The sequence below is a fragment of the Aptenodytes patagonicus genome, chromosome 6 (assembly GCF_965638725.1).
Source record: "Aptenodytes patagonicus chromosome 6, bAptPat1.pri.cur, whole genome shotgun sequence".
Classification (NCBI taxonomy): Eukaryota; Metazoa; Chordata; class Aves; order Sphenisciformes; family Spheniscidae; genus Aptenodytes; species Aptenodytes patagonicus.
Genome location: NC_134954.1, coordinates 46286409 through 46304701, shown reverse-complemented (window position 1 = coordinate 46304701; position 18293 = coordinate 46286409). Strand labels below are relative to the sequence as shown.

The 18293-nt window shown below is 35.8% G+C and overlaps 2 protein-coding genes across 8 annotated transcripts in view; one reads left to right on the top strand and one right to left on the bottom strand.

Annotated features, from left to right (window-relative positions):
* Window positions 1-18293, bottom strand: part of DYTN (dystrotelin) — a 121055-nt gene that overhangs the window by 65 nt on the left and 102697 nt on the right. The window lies entirely within an intron of this gene.
* ADAM23 (ADAM metallopeptidase domain 23) overlaps window positions 1-18293 on the top strand; it is an 86004-nt gene that overhangs the window by 16395 nt on the left and 51316 nt on the right. For all 7 annotated transcript variants that reach the window (XM_076342411.1, XM_076342410.1, XM_076342414.1 and 4 more), the window contains exons 4-6: window positions 11958-12021; window positions 16473-16555; window positions 17271-17334. In XM_076342411.1, the coding sequence (XP_076198526.1) occupies window positions 11958-12021; window positions 16473-16555; window positions 17271-17334 (211 nt within the window). The remainder of the gene's footprint in view (window positions 1-11957; window positions 12022-16472; window positions 16556-17270; window positions 17335-18293) is intronic.

Below are 18293 nucleotides of genomic sequence, written 5' to 3'. Positions count from 1 at the left end.
ACTCAATAAAAACATAGGACAGACTGCAGTGATCAGGTGCAGGGCTGGGCCAAACAAACCTACTGACTTGCAGCTTACACTAATGACTCCTTTTTATGCCACTTTCTCTCCATTTTCCCACACTTGTTCCATCCTGATTCACCTTCCCTACCTTTGGCACTTCCCCTGAACATCCCATAAAAATGTTTGCACATTTCCACAAGCCGCTGCAGACATCCTGTAATAAGTTTGTTCTTTCCCAGGAGACCCATGATGACATTGTTTACCACTTCTTATCTGTTCTAAAGTTCTGGTTGAACCTCTTCAAGGCCATGCCTGAGTGGCTCCTTCCATGGCCCATCAGGCAGTGATCCAACAGAGATAATAACAAAGACCAGAACTCTTATTTCTTGTTCATTAGGGTTTGTGCGTCTGGGTGTTGGTTGCTTTTCCTGTCCTAGTCTCTTATGCTGGATGGCTGTTAACCAAATACCATCACAAACCCGATAGCCTTACATTCCCCATATCCTTGCAGTGTTACTCATTGTCCAGCCCTGCTGTTTGTCCTTGCTTATTTATAACAAATAATGGTCCATAAAGAAAGTAAATGTACATATTTTTTCCAACTGTGGTTGCTTTATCAGCAATCAAGAAATGCAATGTCTTTCACTTCAAAAAGAGAGAGGGAGATCACTTGCTGTGTACCTTATGCAAAGAAGTTCTGCTCTTGGGGTATCAAGAATTTTCTTACTGGCTATATGTAAGGTGCAGGGTGTTCAGGTGCCTTACTGATATCCCTACCATTTGCCTCTTTATACATTAGGTCTTCTCCTAGCTTCCTAAGTGGTTTTTGACTCATAAACGTTTAACTCTTTATCTGGTTCTGCTCCAGAAAATAATGACTTCAAAAACCTGTCCTACTTTTTGACCTGACATAAGACTCTAAAACCGTAAGTCATAAAACTTTTAACAGCATAAATTGTAAATGCCCATAGACAATGATTTGGAAAAGACCCATTCTCGTAGCTTGGTTACCTTTATGTGTTCACCAAAATGCTGCCTTTTGCTACTGTGTTGGATTACAATGAGTTTTAGTTGGCATACTGGTATTACTAATGTCTAGTCAGGAGGAAAGGCAGAAGAACAGCAGGGCCACAGACTTGAGCTGTTATGTGCTGTTGGCCAAAATAATTCAGTCGCGTGTGGAATACATATTCAAAATCTGGAATACCCTTGAATATGTTGAATATACATTTGTATCAGTTACTCTAAGGTGAGTTAATGTCACCTACTCTGTGTGTGTATTTTGTGTATTCTGGTTTTGTCTCTGCCTTTTTTAGGAAAGTTCTTTGAGTATATAAAGCTAAAATCAGAGGATGGTTGTTGCCTACAAACAGGTTCTAGTTCTAAGGTTTTTTTACCTTTGTTGGAATCTGTGCTGTTGCCTACCTTCTATGTTCCAGCTTCTCTTTTTTTTCCACAGCAAGTATTATAACCAGGAGGTGAAGAAAATTGGATATTCACTTGCATTAATAACTGTCAAGATTTTGTAAGAAGAACAGGTGGAAATCTGAAAGTTTCAGGAGCATATTAATATAAATTTTTACTTGATGTTTTCTATCTTGCTATAGTGCAATGGCACAAACAGCTTAAAGGAAATACAAGCCCATCAAACCTCTTGAATCCAGTGTGCAGAGACAATTCAAATGTAAGATTTATATGGAGTTTGGGTAACCAACGTTCAGTTGCACGAGGCCTACAGGTGTTAAAACAGATGAAATATAATTTGTTATCCTAAAGGTCATTGTTGGCAGCTTTTTCTGATGAGAAAACTCGGGGGAAAAAAGATTAGTTTTGAACTCTAACAACGTGGGCTACTTTGAAGTTTCAGACATCTTGCCCCTTGTTACACTTAAATGTTTGACCAATTTCAGGCTGTCAGTGTGATGTCATTTATGACAATGCATAATAATTGCAGATATATGGATTATGGAAATAATTTGCTGCAAAAAGTAATACTTTTTCTAATCTGTAATGGATTAAATAATGTTTTTAGTTAATGGTCTTAGTCCAAAAATGAAAGATTATAGGATACTAGTGGGGTAACGATTAATCCCATTTGAAAAGTTAGTTTTTATAATTCAGCTATGATTGTCTGCCCAAACTCAATAAGTTCCCTATGCAACAAGTAATATGTAGCGTTGTCTTAAAACCCAATTTATATAAAAAGCCTTTAAAAGTGTTCATTAATTTCAGTAAATTCATATTTTTGTCCTCAAACAATACTGTCTATTCATTTGTTGTAACAATGTATTTGAGTAATCAATGATCCTAGTATATCTGAACAATTTCTTATTTACATAAAGAAATGTCTGTGAGGTGCTAACACATTACTCCTAATGATCTCTTTTCCACCAACATGTAAAAGGTCTTTAAGTTGCTGCTCTTCTGTTGAAGGACAAGTGTTTCTGCAGGTAACTCTAATGTCCTGTTTAAAGCTAGCAGTCTATGTTACGGTGTAGTACTAAAACACATTAGAGAGCGATACTACCAAAAGCAGTGAATTAAAAATGTCTACTTGCTGTTTTTTTAGTGATGAGGGAAGTTGGCTATATTGTCTGGCAGTTTTCAGCCGATGGTCTAGCACCAGTCTCTAAATAAAGGAGTCTCCTCCAGCACTGGGGGCTGGGGCCATGCTAGAGCCTTCTTCCACTGAGACTGTGGTGACTGAGGCACATACAAGGAATGGGGAGTTAGGTACCTGAGCTGGACAGAAACAGAAGGTAAAAACCAAATACAAAAACCTCTCTCCCTTTCTACTGAAAACTTCCCTCAAAATTTAGGATTTTGGGGGAAAGGGACAAAAAATCAGCAAAAACCAGCCTGTATTTTTCAGCTTTTCTTTCTTTTTCCTTTAGAAGCCCACCTTTCCAGGGAAATGGATTTTCTTTTCAGTGAAGAGATCATATGAAAAAAATGCGGCATCTTTGGCTGTAATATGTTGGCTGTAATGCTGCACTTCATATAAGAGACTGATCGCTCACAAAAGTCATCGTATTTTAATGTCTCAAATATTTAAGTCATGTTACAGTCAAATGTGGTGGTGGGGCTTCAGTTCATGCCAGTTTTATCCATCAGTTTAAAGCTTATAATTGTTGTGTAGTCTTTGTGGTGTATGTTTCTGTAGGTCTGAATTTAACTTGAGAATAGTCCCAGAGGAAGTTACCAGGAGTCCCAGATTGTTAGCATCGTTTAAAAAAACAGTAGGGCAGTAACTGGATTATTTGAGCATCTATTTGACTCTTGTTTTTTCTCAAAATTCTTTTGTAATGGAAATGGGAAAACTAGTCACAGTTTTCAAGAAGGAAACTTCAAATATTTGTAACATTTTTTAAAATAAAAGCTTAAACATTTAGGGTACTAAATGGATCCTATAAGATACACAAGCTGTAAATTAAATGTGATAATATTACTGTGGCAAGTTTAACGCTAGTCTGCTTTTTAAAATTTGTCACAGATGAGATGCAAAGAACTCGGGATTTTACAACAATGCATGTGTACTCCTGTAAGCGTGGTGTTGGGTGTCTCAGCTGTAGATAGGAGCTCTACTGCCTCATTTGCCACTCCCAGAACTCCTCAGCAGGCATTTCGCATGCAAAAAGACTTAGAAGCAGATACTAAAACCTCTCCATATTTTTCAAGACATATTAATGTGTGAAAAAAGCTTTCTTTTGTCATTTTTAAAAATTATAAAAACCTGATGGTGTGAAGAAGCTTCCTTCTCAATTACTGTGTTCAGCCGTAAATTGGAAGCATTAATTATAAGCAGTATTTCAGTTATTCTGTCTTCTCTTAGTATTTTGTTTCTGTAATTTTAAGTGTTTAGTACTATTCTCTTCAGGTATTCTTTTCCATCCTGTCGCTAAGGTTATGATAAAAATGTGTATTTTATAATATTTTGTATGCATGCACATTTGTATGTTCACTAATGTGCACTGTCTAGTGTTTTACTCATTCACTCTTCCAGGAGTACAGTAGGAGGCAGCACCAATCCTGCCATTGACCAAGGGCTTGCACTCTTAGCTCAATGTCTCAAATATTTCTCAGCAGTATTTCCAGCTCCATGTCATCTACTTCTTTCATTCCTCCTAGAACTTTCCAGATCAGTCCTTTTAATATTTTTTCCTTCTTTTTTGAACTTATCTTTCTTCATCTCATCCTGTTCTCTTTAGGAAATATTTAGAAAATAGTAAGTGTGTATGTGTGTCTGTTTCTATATATGTTCTATAGGGGAGAACTTATAACTGTAGCCATAGAAATTAATGTTGCAGTCCCTGACTTTCAAGCACTCAAGTTTTGGATTCCCCTGTAGTAATTAAGTAATGTCCCTATGCCTGCTGTGCAATTTGCAAGTAGAGTTGTGCTCCATAGAATGGCTATCAATAAAATCATTGACAGCAGAGCTTAATTTAACAGGACTACAAGAAACTCAGCATAGGCTAATTTGTTTGAAATTTCACTTTTTTCTTCTTTTTTTTTTTTTTTGTGCTGATGTAAGAGCTCTTGGGACATATGTTCCTGCATGGGATCTGAGAGTCTCTGGGAAGAGGCATCTTAAAGAATTTGTAAAAAACAAACAAACAAAACCAAAACCCAACAAACCCACAAAAAACCCCCAAACCCCACAGAACAAAAAAACTCCCCAAACTCAAAAACCTGAGAGGTTTGTCAAAAATACCTGTTTGTCTTTTAAAATGCAGACATTGGTGTTGTGAATGTTAGCCCTCTTGTCAGACCACTTGCTTGTGGAATGAAAAGACTTTATTCTGTGCACTCCTGATCCTGGATTTAATTAAGTGTGGGTCTCACACCCTTCTGAACAGGGTTTTGAATGCCTGTCAGCTGAGATGTGACCACAGCCATTGGTTTGGTGGATTGTTAGGGTCAACAAGCTTAGGGCAAGGCAAATACACATCTGGGGCAACAAGACAATGCTATAAAATTCTGTGTGGCAGGATGAGGATGTTTATTGCCCCCTCCCATATAACAACTACAGGTATCAAATACAGAAGGAGGTGCTTCTCACAAAAAAAATTAAAATGCAAATCTTCTTGTCACAGGATATTCTGCATATTTAAACTATTTACAGGAGTTAAAGGATTGGAAGAACTTAAAGAAATTTATTAGGGGCCATTGAAAACAATTATACTAACTCTGGTTTATGAAATCCTAGTGTTGCAGACCACTGGGTGCTGAGAAAACTCCCTGAAAAATTGCTGCATGTGTGTATTTGCTGTCGAACAACATACCAAGCAGTTGTCTGACTTGATGTATCCTTTCTTAGGTTATGTTCTTACTCCTTGCTCACATGTAACCACTGTAATGTGGCAGTGGTGAAGAACTGTTATCTTTCTAATCTAGTAGATTTTTCAGTCTGTTTCTGAGGTGGTCCAGTCTTGTCAGTAGTGAGATCTTTACGCTGAAGTGAATTACTGGGATCTCAAATTCTGTTACAGTCAGGCTGAAATCTTTGCATTTGGAGCTAGTATAAAGCCTGTGTATGCTTGACATATGATTAATCATCAAACTAGATCCTAAGAGCCTCTGTTACTGAGTTTAACTTGATTGAATGACAGAGCTACAGTTGTGCAATATAGTTCAACATGGAAGCATGGATTAAGGGAACCAAAATCAACTTTTAGTTTGCTGGAGTACCAAAATGTTTCTCTGATTCTGCTATAGTCATTAATCTAATCTGATGGTGGTCAAGTCGGCTCTCTACAAGTATAAATACATTTATTTCACTAGTTTTAGGGTTAGAAATGAAATAATAAAAAAAACGCATCCACATCTGGTTGGATTTTTCCTTCATAGTAAGAGTTGGTTTAAATTGTACTGTTACCATTAGACACAAAGTATCAGAACATGTGGAGCATTCAGTGAATTCTTTAAGAGGAGAAGGAACCCAAGTTTCTTTTGTATATAAAAAAGCTTGCTTTAAATGGAGGAAGCTTTGGTAAATACGGTTACCATTGAATGAGACCATTCTGGCAAAGACAGATGGCAGCTCTCAACCTTACACTACAGGTTAATAAAATTCTTATTGATAATTCAAAACTACCTGTTTTCCAAGCTGGTGATGGAAGAAAGGGATCAATTAAAATGCAGTACTGAATGAACTTGAACAGTTGTTTAAATGAAATCTTTATTTTGTCAATTGCTCTTCTAGGAAAGTTCTGTCATAGCAAATTACATTGAGGTACTTTTCATGACACAGTACTCATATCTTCTGTAATATAGACTAGCCGTTCATTTCTTCATATCCTTTTACATAGCACTTTTTAAAGTGGTATCATCTTCAGTGCTATGATAAAGGAAAATATGTCGGAAACTGAGCAACATACTGTTCTTAATATCCTGAAGAACTCTTCAAGCTCCTACTTTCAAAATGCTTGCTGAAGCAGCCATTAAAATATAGCATGCTCCATTCCCAGATGGAGGGCTTCAGGACATAACTAGAGAAAGGATCATGAAGAATTTGTTGTCTGAACTCCCTTGAACTGACTCAGGGCTTCTTGCACTGAGGAAGGCAGACTGATCCAGAAAAGAATCTGGAACATTTTTTGCACCATTCTATACAACTTCAGAACATGTTTTCCTCTCAGTCTTTTTTGGAGATCTTTCCCCATTTGAGGACCTTTTAAAAAATACCTAAAATATCGCTTAGGTAATTTCAGTTTAATAAATTTGTTGTCAGGTCATCCTTTTTTCTACCTGAAAGACAAGCCAAACAAAAACAAACAATAAGAGCAAGACCGTGCAAGAAGTGATTTTTAAATAAGTGTACTGTTTACTGTTATAGAATCATTATGGTATTAATAGCAGAAGTGAGTGGGGACTTTCTTTGATTCCATAGTTATGAAAAAGTTAACCTATACACCTACATCATCAGTTGTTTCTTTTAATTGCTTGTAAACACAGATGCTTCATCCATAGTATTATGTTTTGATTTTTAAGCTCCTTCAAGGTAATATAAGAAGTAGTGAAACCTTGCTGTGTTTTAAAAAATAACAATGAATATTTGCAGTATATTTGTTCCTTGGAGACACTCTTGTCAGAGCAGCTTCAAAGACAACAGCCAAGTAAAGACTACTGTAAATACATACTAGAAACTTAATAATAAATTCCCATAAGAACAGTCGATTCAACAAAGCTTGTGGATATAATTGAAACTGGTAATAGAAACAAGGCTATAGATGGCCATTTCATTAGATGGTATTGTCTTGATGATCTAACAAAATGCCGTAGCAAGGTCTCAATTTGTTTTTCACATCTTTATGTGCTAGTAAACTATATCTGTCAAATGGACAAAAACATCTGATGATGGGTGTTCTGTTAAGTAATTCAGCTAAACTAGGTTGCTCAGACACTGGTACTGAGCTTGAATCATTTCAGAACACTTAAAAAAAAAAAATTATTCCTTGGTAGTAGGTTAGTATAAAGATAATTTAAGAAGTATGCAAGAAAGATAATTAAGCTGTAATCTGATTTTCTGCAGGTTCCTGGAAGCTAACTTTGTTACTTGTGTATGAGATATCTTTTAGTCATAGCCTTTACCTACCCAAATCAATTCTTTTCATCAGGATAGTTAGATACCAGCAGAGGTAAGCCACTCTTCATACTGCAGCTCTCCTGCTAATGAAAACAGCAGCAGTGAAATATGTGCCAGGGAAGTGGATGCGAGTTCTTCAGAAAGCATCTGCTGCTTGCTTTAACAGCTGGCCTGTGTCTTCAAAGGCAGCAACTACCGGGAATGGCGTATCCCTTTCCTGCTTATTTTGCATCTCTCAATGTAACTCGGATAGAAGAGCTGGTGATGCAGGACAGCTCAATAAAAACAATTACCTAAGACAAACAAGGCAGGATGGGAGGAACTATAGAAAAGGACACAGCAGACTAAAATTTTTTTTTCATGAGTTCATTCAGCATGTTGCAATTTGATGTGTTCATTGTAAGGCATCATACTAATGTGTCACTAACCTAAATATGCTGTTGTCTGATGTGATCATGACTTACACAATTGTTTCAATTAAAGCTTGCACTGTTTCTGGTGCTCATAATATTGAAAAACAAATTTGCTGTACTGGATGCATTTCTGCTCAATCAAAATGTGAATGGGTCACTGAAAGGTGATAAAACACAGTCCAGTGTAGATGAAACACAAATGTATTTTCTAAAATTCAGGGCTGCCTTCCAGAGGTAAAGTTAGGCATTCTGGAAATGATAATGAAGGAAGAAGAGTTATTTTGGGATGTGGAGACCCCTACTTTTATGCGTGAGTTCTGTATCTCGTTCCTCAGCCACTTGTACTTCTACATGAGCTCTTAATCAGTGTATTCCAGGCCTTTCTTTTTGATGCCACTTGCATAAAGGATCCCATCACACCTACTGGTGAAATTACAGCGCTCTTCTGTGTATCTGTCCTTCATGTTGGAAAAAGTGTTTGAAAGTTATTTTGGTTAAGTGTTCTTTTTTTTTTTCCTTAAATAATTTCTCCTGTCTTTTATCAGTTTTGTCAGCATTAATAACAGGTAAAAGTTTTGGTAGGGAAAATTTGCAGTAGCAGTTTTAAGCTTATTTTTACAGCTGTTGTTATTCCTGGAGCTTTAGCAAAATATAGAACAAACTCCCTTACCCGAATTCTGTCTTTTTCTTTGCAGCAGTAGTAGAACAATTTTGCTGAATTTTTCAGTCCTAGACTACTCTCTGCAATATCACATTTCAATACTAACCATTTATAAGCATAGTTATGGATGTGTTTGTCCTGATTTTGCTATGAATATGGAGAACAGGACTGAGATTAGATTTATTATAGAAGCAACTGGTTGTATGTACTAGCAGATCCATGTTGGAAAATGCCTGAAAACATACTGTCCCCTTCCTGTTCCCCCCTCTTCCCCTGAATAAGATCATGGTTGTCTCAGATTAGCAGTATACATTGAGGGATTTCTGGATGATTGGAGGTAGGGTGTTCTTTAGGATGTTTGCTAGTGTAGACAGATACTTGAAATAAGAATAAGTGATACAAGGTACCTGGTAAAAATCAGGTACCTACCAAGGTAGAGGCATACAGTTTAAGGAGAAGCTGACTGATTTTTTTTTTTTCAATGGAAAGTTCAAAATTCTTGCTGCCCTGTGGGAAATGTTAAGAGAAAAATGTTCTTGCAGTATGTTGGTGGTTATGTGTGACAAGCTTAAGAACATAATGATCAGAAACTAGCGTTAAATACCCTGTGCCAGTGTAGCATGAGAATGGGTTTGTGAAAGACAATAGCCTTATAATAGATTTTCTACTCCAACTTCTATGTGGTAGATACTGTGTTACATTTGGCAAAAGGGTGGTTCACAAATGAAAGGCACATTTTTGTTTACAACGTGGCATTTGGGAAGTATATCATGAATAGTAGGCCTCAATTTTCTTTGGGGGGAATTTGTTCAGTATGGAGAGTTTCATTGATGTGCTTTGTATCCAGCAGATCCCACAGGACAGTAGCGTTGGAAAGTCAGTGATGAGAAAAGTGTAGAGTCTGCTGGAAAAGCCGCTGTCTGCTGCATCCTTGCTTTATACTTGTAACATTTATACAGGAGTATTCCATCACGAGCATGTCATCTTAGATATCTTATCATGTGGGACACTGTATTTACTACCTGAATCAGAAATCCCTTTGCAGTTGGAAGTAATGAGAAGCTAAAGAATGGAAAAGGTTGGCAGATGAAGGAAACAACCAGGTTACAATAGAAGTTCAACCAAAATCCAAGAAAAGATCATTGAACTCTGGAAAGATTCTGTAAAGGGTGGACTAAAGAAATTTTGAGCAGCTCTTATGTCACCTGAAATGGGATAAATCTAAGAGACAAATGCTGTAATTAAACTACAGTTAGTTGTGAGTCAGCAGACACAGTGGAAAATCACTTACTGCAAGTCTTAGGAGATGCCAAAGCACTATATAGCACTGAAAGCAGTTCTGAGATCAGTTATGTTTGGTTACTAGAAGAGGCCAAAAAAGATGATGTGAGAGTGTGAGCTTGATTTGGAAACAGGTAGATAAATGCTGATCCTGGAATTGGTTTGAGGAAACCAAGCGGTCTCTGTGAATTCAAGCAGAAGTGTCTGTAAAAAGTGGAATCTGGTCAAGGCCATTTCAAGTTGAGCATAGTTCCAGTGATTAACCATCCTCAGTGATTTTTTTTTTAAACTTATATCCAATCAGAATTTTTCATTTTCCTACTTGTGTCAGTTACCTCTAGCCTTGTCTATACCATCCCATGAAGTACTGAGGATGGCAGTCCTTATGCTTCATAATAAGTATGAAAAATGCAAAGAAGGACAGGACATTATCAACACTCTACAGTTTAATTGCTTTGTATATGTAATCCTCTTTAGAAGTTTCAAACCTTGCCACATTGAAGAAGTGAATGTTTGCATTGTAGTCAAGCGGTTACACTATTTATAAAGCATTTGTGTTCTTTTGCAGAAAATTTATAGCTTACTATGATACAAATAGAGAAAGTTAAAATGATTTTATGCAACTGAATTTATTTTTAAATCTGTACTTTAAAAATATATCTATTAAATATTGCTATCAAAATGAAGGTTAAGACAAATGATGAGACTTCGGTAATTATTCATAGCTATTAGTGTTGGTTTTGCAGGTGTGGAGTGCCCATAATGTGGTCTCTCCGTTCCATGAAAAAGGACTTTTAAGAGGGCCACTGGTAACTGACTTCTGCAGGATCTTCTCTGATAAGTGTAGAGCCTGATAAATGTAGCATGAAGAATTGATTTTATGAGCCAGTAGTCTCAGAGTTAAAGTGTTATCAGGATTGCTAATAGCCTAATCTGAGTTAGAGATACCCATTATCCTAAGTTGTTCTTAGTTGGAATTCCCATCAGAGCTATTTTGTCAGACTAGGCTTCCATAATGATAGTATTTTTTATTCGTAGCAACAATGTTTTTGTTTTGATGTATGTACCACTATCAGACCCTTTAATGATTTCCCCCCCACGCTTTGGAAGGGTACAGGCTCTTAGGGGCTTGAAAAATGCTGAGAATTCTGGATCACGTTAAGCAAAATGCTTATTTTGCATTTATAATGGAGCCAGTTAACATATTTAACTGCTTTTCTCTCCCTGGGCTGCTGTGCTGCAACCCTGATTATAATGGGGTGAGAGGTGAATGGGGCATTGAAGTTATCCCAGGATATGTACAGGCTAGCTAATCTTATTTAAAAAAGAAATTTGAACTGTAAATTATACAGTATGGGGAATTTTTATGCTTCAGAAATTTGTCTTGCCAGAGTTAGGAAAAAAAAAAAGTGAGAAAAGAATCTGAGAAGAAAAAGTGAAAGGAAGAAAAGGGGTAGTATGGGGTTTTCTTTTTTGTGTTTTTTTCTTTTTTTTTTTTTTTTTAGAACATTACTGTTTTTGGAAAAAATTGAGTATTTGCAGTTGTGAAAGTAAAGTACAGGTAAAGTATACACTCTTGTCTTCATAACAATTGTGCATATATTTGTTCAGCCTTACATATACTCTGTTTAACTTTTAGATAAAATATAAAACTTACTTGAAAACAATAATGAACTAAACATATGTTTTGTCAGTACCAGTTACTGGCAGCAAACAAAGTTCTAAAGCCATGGGATATTTTTTTTGCATATTTATAAGGCCGATAATCTAATTGTAAAGCTAAAATACAGGGGATTAGATTGCAGAATGAAATTTCCCCTTCTGTAACACACTCTGACTTCCAGTGCACCAGCAAACCATTTACTGGACACAAGCTGCTGATTTTTTTTAAACTAATTTACAAGAAAAGAAAAAATGGTTTGAAAATTCCAACAAAAACCCCCAAACCCACCCATAGCAGTAGAAAGAATAATCAGATTTTCCTCATCTTGATTTATGCTTTCTTTTACAGTGACTTGTTATCTTCCAATTATGTGGAGATTCACTATGAAGATGGAAAACAGAAGTTTTCTAAGGTATTGTGCTCTTAAAATGTGTCAGAATGGTCTTTCTGAGGGAACAATGCCAATAAAATGTTAAAAAAAAGAAAAAAAGCTTTGCAAGACTTAAAAACACCAGAAGCCTTTTTCCACATACAAGGTAACTGTGATCTCATCTTGTAAGGATACCTCAGTAATACAAGAAGAATTGTACAAAAAAGGAAAGCTGTGTGTCGGGGTAGGCAGTGGTAGGTGGTAGTAGTGAAGATGATTCAGATACTGCCAGAACAATTACATCTTGTAGAATGTAGGGGGTAGAGGGGGTGAAGTCACCATCAGTATAGTCTTCATTAATTATTTACATGTCCTTAGCACAAAGTGCAAGGGGACGGGATAGTGGTAATGTAAGACATTCAAACAAACCAAAAAAAGTTGCAGTGACTTTTCTTTGCAAGAATTATGCAGTGGTGAAACAGAAAATGAAAGACTTAACTGAAACCTTAACCTCTGGAGTTATTACAAAACCAGCATGTTGCTTGACATCCAATTAATTACATTTGTCAAACTAGCTCCCAAATTGAATTCAGTGCCATAGTCTATTGATCCAAAGACAAAGAGATTAAAGTTATACAAGATAGTTCAGCCCTGACTAAGGGATCCAGATCAGTCTTTTTGTTTGTTGTAGTAACAAAATGAGGACTGGTAGGTTCCTAGGAAGGTTATAAACTACATTTTCAGGGAATGACTTTTTTCATATTTGGTACAAATACTGGAATGTTTGTTGTGAGCTTATTACCTGTGAAATATATCTCTAAATAGAGTGGAAGAAAGCAAGCATTCAAGTTGCATTTATGCCTTCAGCAAGTCAGGACTGTTGTTTGTCCAAGTATTAGATGTCTAGTTTATTACTTTGCCTTTGTTACAGAGGATCTCAGATAAAACAATATATCACAGATTAGGGAAAAATTAAACAATTACATTGCAATATAATTATTTGCAATATACTGTTGGTTTTTTCCACTGAAGAAGAAAAATAATTTCCTGTAACATACTAAGGAAGTTGTTTCATTAAGACTCAGTACTCTGCAGAATAGACAAAAATGCTAAATGATGCAAGAAAACAATTCCCTCTGGCTTTTAGACAAGCTCATGCAATTGTCAGCTGCAGCACTAGCATTGAGCACTGCGGTTGCTGAATCATGAATCTGACTGGAGAATTATATTAGAACTTTAGACTCAGCAAATGGACTACCTTTGCATGCCGCAGTAACTTGATCCAAACTTCCTAGGGGATGTTTTCTGAATTGATTTATTTAGAAACAATAATAGACCTCCTGAGGTCACATTAATCTGTAAAAGTCTTTATTATAAGTTCAGAAAATAATCACACAGTTTGTGTAGGAGATCTAATAAGGACTGTATCCTGGTCTTTTGCAGTATCTTATAATCCTTTTTAGACCTCAGTAAGTAAAAGATTGGTTTGTTTTCTGATGTGGATGTAAAGAAGTGAGAACTTGATGAAAAGTATTGTACTTTCTAGAGAGGGGTAGTTTATTACAAGAGTGAAAACACTGAAGAACAAACAGCAATTTCTTTACTCGGATGACTCTCTCAAAAAAAATTCTTGAAAAGCTACTTGTGTGAGAAAGATAATCACGCTTTATTTGTTAAAAAGCATGGCTTATGCATTCTCACTGATGGAAGGGTAAATATGTAGTGATTGCTTTCTGTGTAGTACTTTGATTTAATTATGCACAGTAGTCTGTCAGGAATTTCATTCAGAATCTGAATAACTCATTAAATAAGATGCAAAATGGAAATAATGCTGTGCATACTTAAACAAAGAGCATTTACATTTTTGGTACTTCCTTGAGTTATAATAATTGCAGAAGGAATGGGTCCAATATGCTTGCTGGAATTCAGATGACACATGACACCAGAATTAAGACTATTTTGGTGATGAATGGTACGTTTTTTAAGTAATGTGTTAGAGAGGCAACCACACTTTAGAGTTTTTAATAAAACTTTTTGAGAATACTTTTTATCTTTAGTTTAGCTGGGGTTATTGTTGATAGACATTAAAGACCAGCTACTTAAATGAGGTAAATTAGTATAATTCAGTTTTCCTCATTTTAGCTTCACTGACAAATAGCAGCAGAATTTCTGGTGTTTAACAGCTTGTAAATTTACTAGTTCTTTTTCTTTGGGAAAATTAATGCTTTAAAAAGTCAAAGTAATGTTTCTTGGTTTCTTTCTGAACATTCATAGCTTGAACAGTCTGTTAATGTTGCTCTTGATGCTTTGTTTCTGTTGATAGGAAATAAATATACTCTTCTTGTTTACTCAGTTGAAACATTCCTATGAAGCCAGTTTATTTTACCCTTAGTCATGATAAGTAGTTCTATAAGCCTCTAACAGTCTAATCAATTTATTCTTCAGCGATTTATGGAATTCTAGGGATTAGTAATTCTGCTGTCCAGCAATAAGGATAGAATTAATTTCTGTATCAGAATAGAGGTAAAAGGTTTAATAATTTGCCATGTGACTGCCTATAGTATGTAATCCTAAAAATATGCTAAAGATTTTAGGGTTTTATACATATTTAGCTATTTACAATCAAATAATACAAAACTCTTGATAGTGCACTAGAACTCTACTTCAATTATATGGAGAAATTAAATCACACAAATTTAGTACATAGAAGAAAACTAGAACATATAGAGAAAAATGACAAATTGTGAAACTACAGAAAGTAAAAAAAAAAATGGACATTTAAAAAGATCTTAATGAAATTATTTTAACACTAGTAATTCTTGCATGTGAGTAGATGATGCTTTGACAAAACAATTATTTCTGAATTTCTCATCTGAATCATTTATATATTGTAGTCTGCTATTAAGACCTCCTCCTAGAAGCTTCCTAGCCTCTGGCGTACAGAATCATGCTTCCTCTTTCTGACTTCATAAATCTTTGTTTTCTACAAAACGAGACTGCTTTAGCTTGATTCATGTAGGCTGCTCTGACACAAAGTAGCCAATAGCTTTGGAGATAGAGCACACTTTTAGGAGGTGGGGAGGTGTGAGTTGACTCTCCTCAAGGTGACCTGGGAAATTGTTCAGCAGTTGGGAAACCTGGGATGAGTGCTGTAGTTATTAGCCAGAGAGGGGCATTGGCATGTAATGGTCAATCTTATAAAAAGAAAGCCACTGCAACTCTATTTTGTGAGAATCTGTCTTGTCAGTCTGTCTTAGGTGTGTTCTGAGCATGCCTGAAGTTCTCTGCCCACTTTAAGGAGAGCTTGGACAGGAGCTAGTTGCTTCAGGAGAGGAGAGCTAAGCTGAGCTCATTCTGTGGTGAAAACCAGGCAGGTCCAGGGAATCTGCACTTTTAATTCAGAGGAAAGCACGTAGCATTCACTAGAGTTTAGTTGGCATCTGAGCAAGGCTTTTCTGGATCAGAACTTTAAGATTTTAAGTATGCACCAATTCTTCTCTGTGGTATTTTGGTCTCCTGCTTTGTCCTGTTCACCCCCATACATATACATATTGCAACTTTCCTTACGTTCTTGTGGAGAAGCGGAAGGCTATACACAAGAGCTTCATTGCACGCCCATCTGTAGCACGTTTTGCACTAATTCTATTCAGTCTAATCCCTGCATCAGTTGACTGTCCAAATCTTGCATTGCAGCATTCAGCAGGGTCTCCCTTACTTCATATCATTAGGGCCTTTGAGAACTGAGGTTTTGGATCACAGTTTTGAATGTAGTTTGCCTAATTTCTGGGGTTTTTTTGAAGTCTCTAACATTTAAACACACTTGTAAGTAATTTAAATGTTATTATTTTTTAAATAAAAGGCAGGACCTTGTCTAAAACGTGATTGCTGACTTCCTTAGAGAAACACAAAAATTTGAGTAATTTGGGGTTTGCATCTATTTGGAATTTTATGCGGTTAAAATCAAGAGTTGACTTTTAGTACCCTTTTGATATGTACAGTAAAAATGCAACTGTACACTGTAGTGTTGCTAAACTGGATTCACTTACTGGCTCATTCATCATTAGTGATATTGGTACCTACAGTCTAATGATGTAACATTTTAATTGATAAATTTTTAGTGAGACAGAATTGGTGGAATCCAGATCTAAGCCAAATACGTGCCAGGTGATTGATGAACACTGTATCAGTTGTAATTTTAACAGACCTGGAAGGCGTCAAGAAACAATTCAAGCTCATGTAACCTGCATTACATAACATTTTTACAGAATCAATTTACAGCAAAGAAATCAAGAATGCTGTGACTTCAACAAAAGAATAACCCATGTTAGGGCTAGTCATTGGTATTTACTTTAGCAATCACTGCTTTCTCTTAAATTTTACCTAATGCAAGGTGTTAGATCTTTTTTGCCTTGTTTTTAAGCAACAGACATTAAATCAGGGTAATTTTTTGTGTGTGTGATTGGTTTTGTTTGTTTGTTTTTAAACATTATTAGGGTGGAGAGCATTGTTACTACCATGGATATATCAGAGGTATCAAGGATTCCAAAGTTGCTCTTTCAACTTGTAATGGACTTCAGTAAGTGCATGTTCTCATTTTTCAAACAAGGCTATTAACTAATTATTACTCTTGAATATTATTTCTTAATATGTGAGGGGCTGAAGGCCCAAAGATTTTTGATGTTTTGAAATGCCAGTACCAGCTATGCCAAACTGCTAGCATTTTTTTTTAGTATCATTGGGTTTAAAGTCTTTTGATGCTGTCTCATGAAACCTTTGAATAAGGTAAGTGCAAATAAATATTTCACCAGATGACTTCTGGTAAAGGATAAACAAGAATTGTACTTTAGCAGTTTGCATGCTCAGTATTCATGTATGATTCTGTCAGCCAGTAGAAAAATTGATCTTTTTGTTAGACTGTACAAGGAAAAGTAAGAAATTAGTCCTTACTAGGATTAATTACTGTTAAGTGCAACTCAGCTGTTGATTATATTCTGCATGCTAATGTGTGTCTTAGGACTTCCTCTTTCCAAGGTCAAATCTTTACTCTTTTTGGTACTTTATCATTACATTGCCATTACATTCAGTGTTGGTTCATCAAAATGCGCCTGATCTCTTAAAAAAAATTCTTAGCTTTAGCCACATGCGGTAGTAATGAACATGTATGGAATTTATGTTAACATTGATCATTTTTTCAGCCCTAAGTTTGGTTTTGTCTCATCAAAAATCATATCCTGGAGTCAAATTAATTGCCATGTAATCCTAAGTATCGCTTCTTTTTCTCCACGTTCTAGTGGCATGTTTGAAGATAGTACTTATTTGTACTTGATAGAACCGATGGATCTGACCCACAGTGAAGTAAGTTTATTTTTGTCTAATTTATTTGGTTTGGGAAAGAGTGTGCTTGAGGAATAGCAAATAAAAGTATTAGAGTAAATCAATAAATGAGTGATCTCTCTCACGCATTCATATGAAAAACAAAAGTATTTTAAAACACTTGATTGGAATTTATTTAAGGCAAGAAATGTGTAAGTATGAATTACCTAAGGTTTTTCTCTGTTTTTCTTTTAATCTTTCTTTTCCTAGTTATTGTTGATCATGTAGATGTTGGCAGTAGACTAATAAGACTGTTTCCATAGCAAATGGTTATGGACTGTCAAAAAGTGTTTATCAATTTACTCTAGTACTTGAACTAAAGGATTTATAAATTCATAGAAGGGATCTCTGGAAGTCATTTATTCATCCCTCTCTAAATAGTTGCATCAGTTTTCTCTTGACTTACCATGTTTCCACAAAGAGTTTAATGAAGTAGATAATTATATCTGGGTATCTTACACTTTATATGTGTTAAGTCAGTGGTCGCTGTATAGCTTAAATGATTCTGATCCAGCACATTCAAATATATGGCTATTCTGCATCAGCATATAGGACTGCATTTACACAAATACCTTGCGAACTACTATATTTTTGTACTTCATGTTAAGTATTATAATACAGCTGTTCCTAAAACTTTAGCTGTTAATAGAACTGACTCAATTTCATAGACAGTAGTAAAATCAGGTAGATGTCTACCTCTTGAATGGTTCAAAGATTTGGGTGATTTTCAGTGAAATGATTCGGCAACATTGAGACAGAGAATTCTTAAGGTTTGTATCCCGCTTGGTCTGTAGGATGTATTCCAGATGATGTATCACAGCTTTCAAGCTTGTCTCACTCTAGTACTTGTCAGTATATGACAAATAATAAAATGCCGCAGAACTGATACGTTTTATTGACTGTAAAGCTGAACTTACAGTCCAAAGAAAGATCTGTGAAGT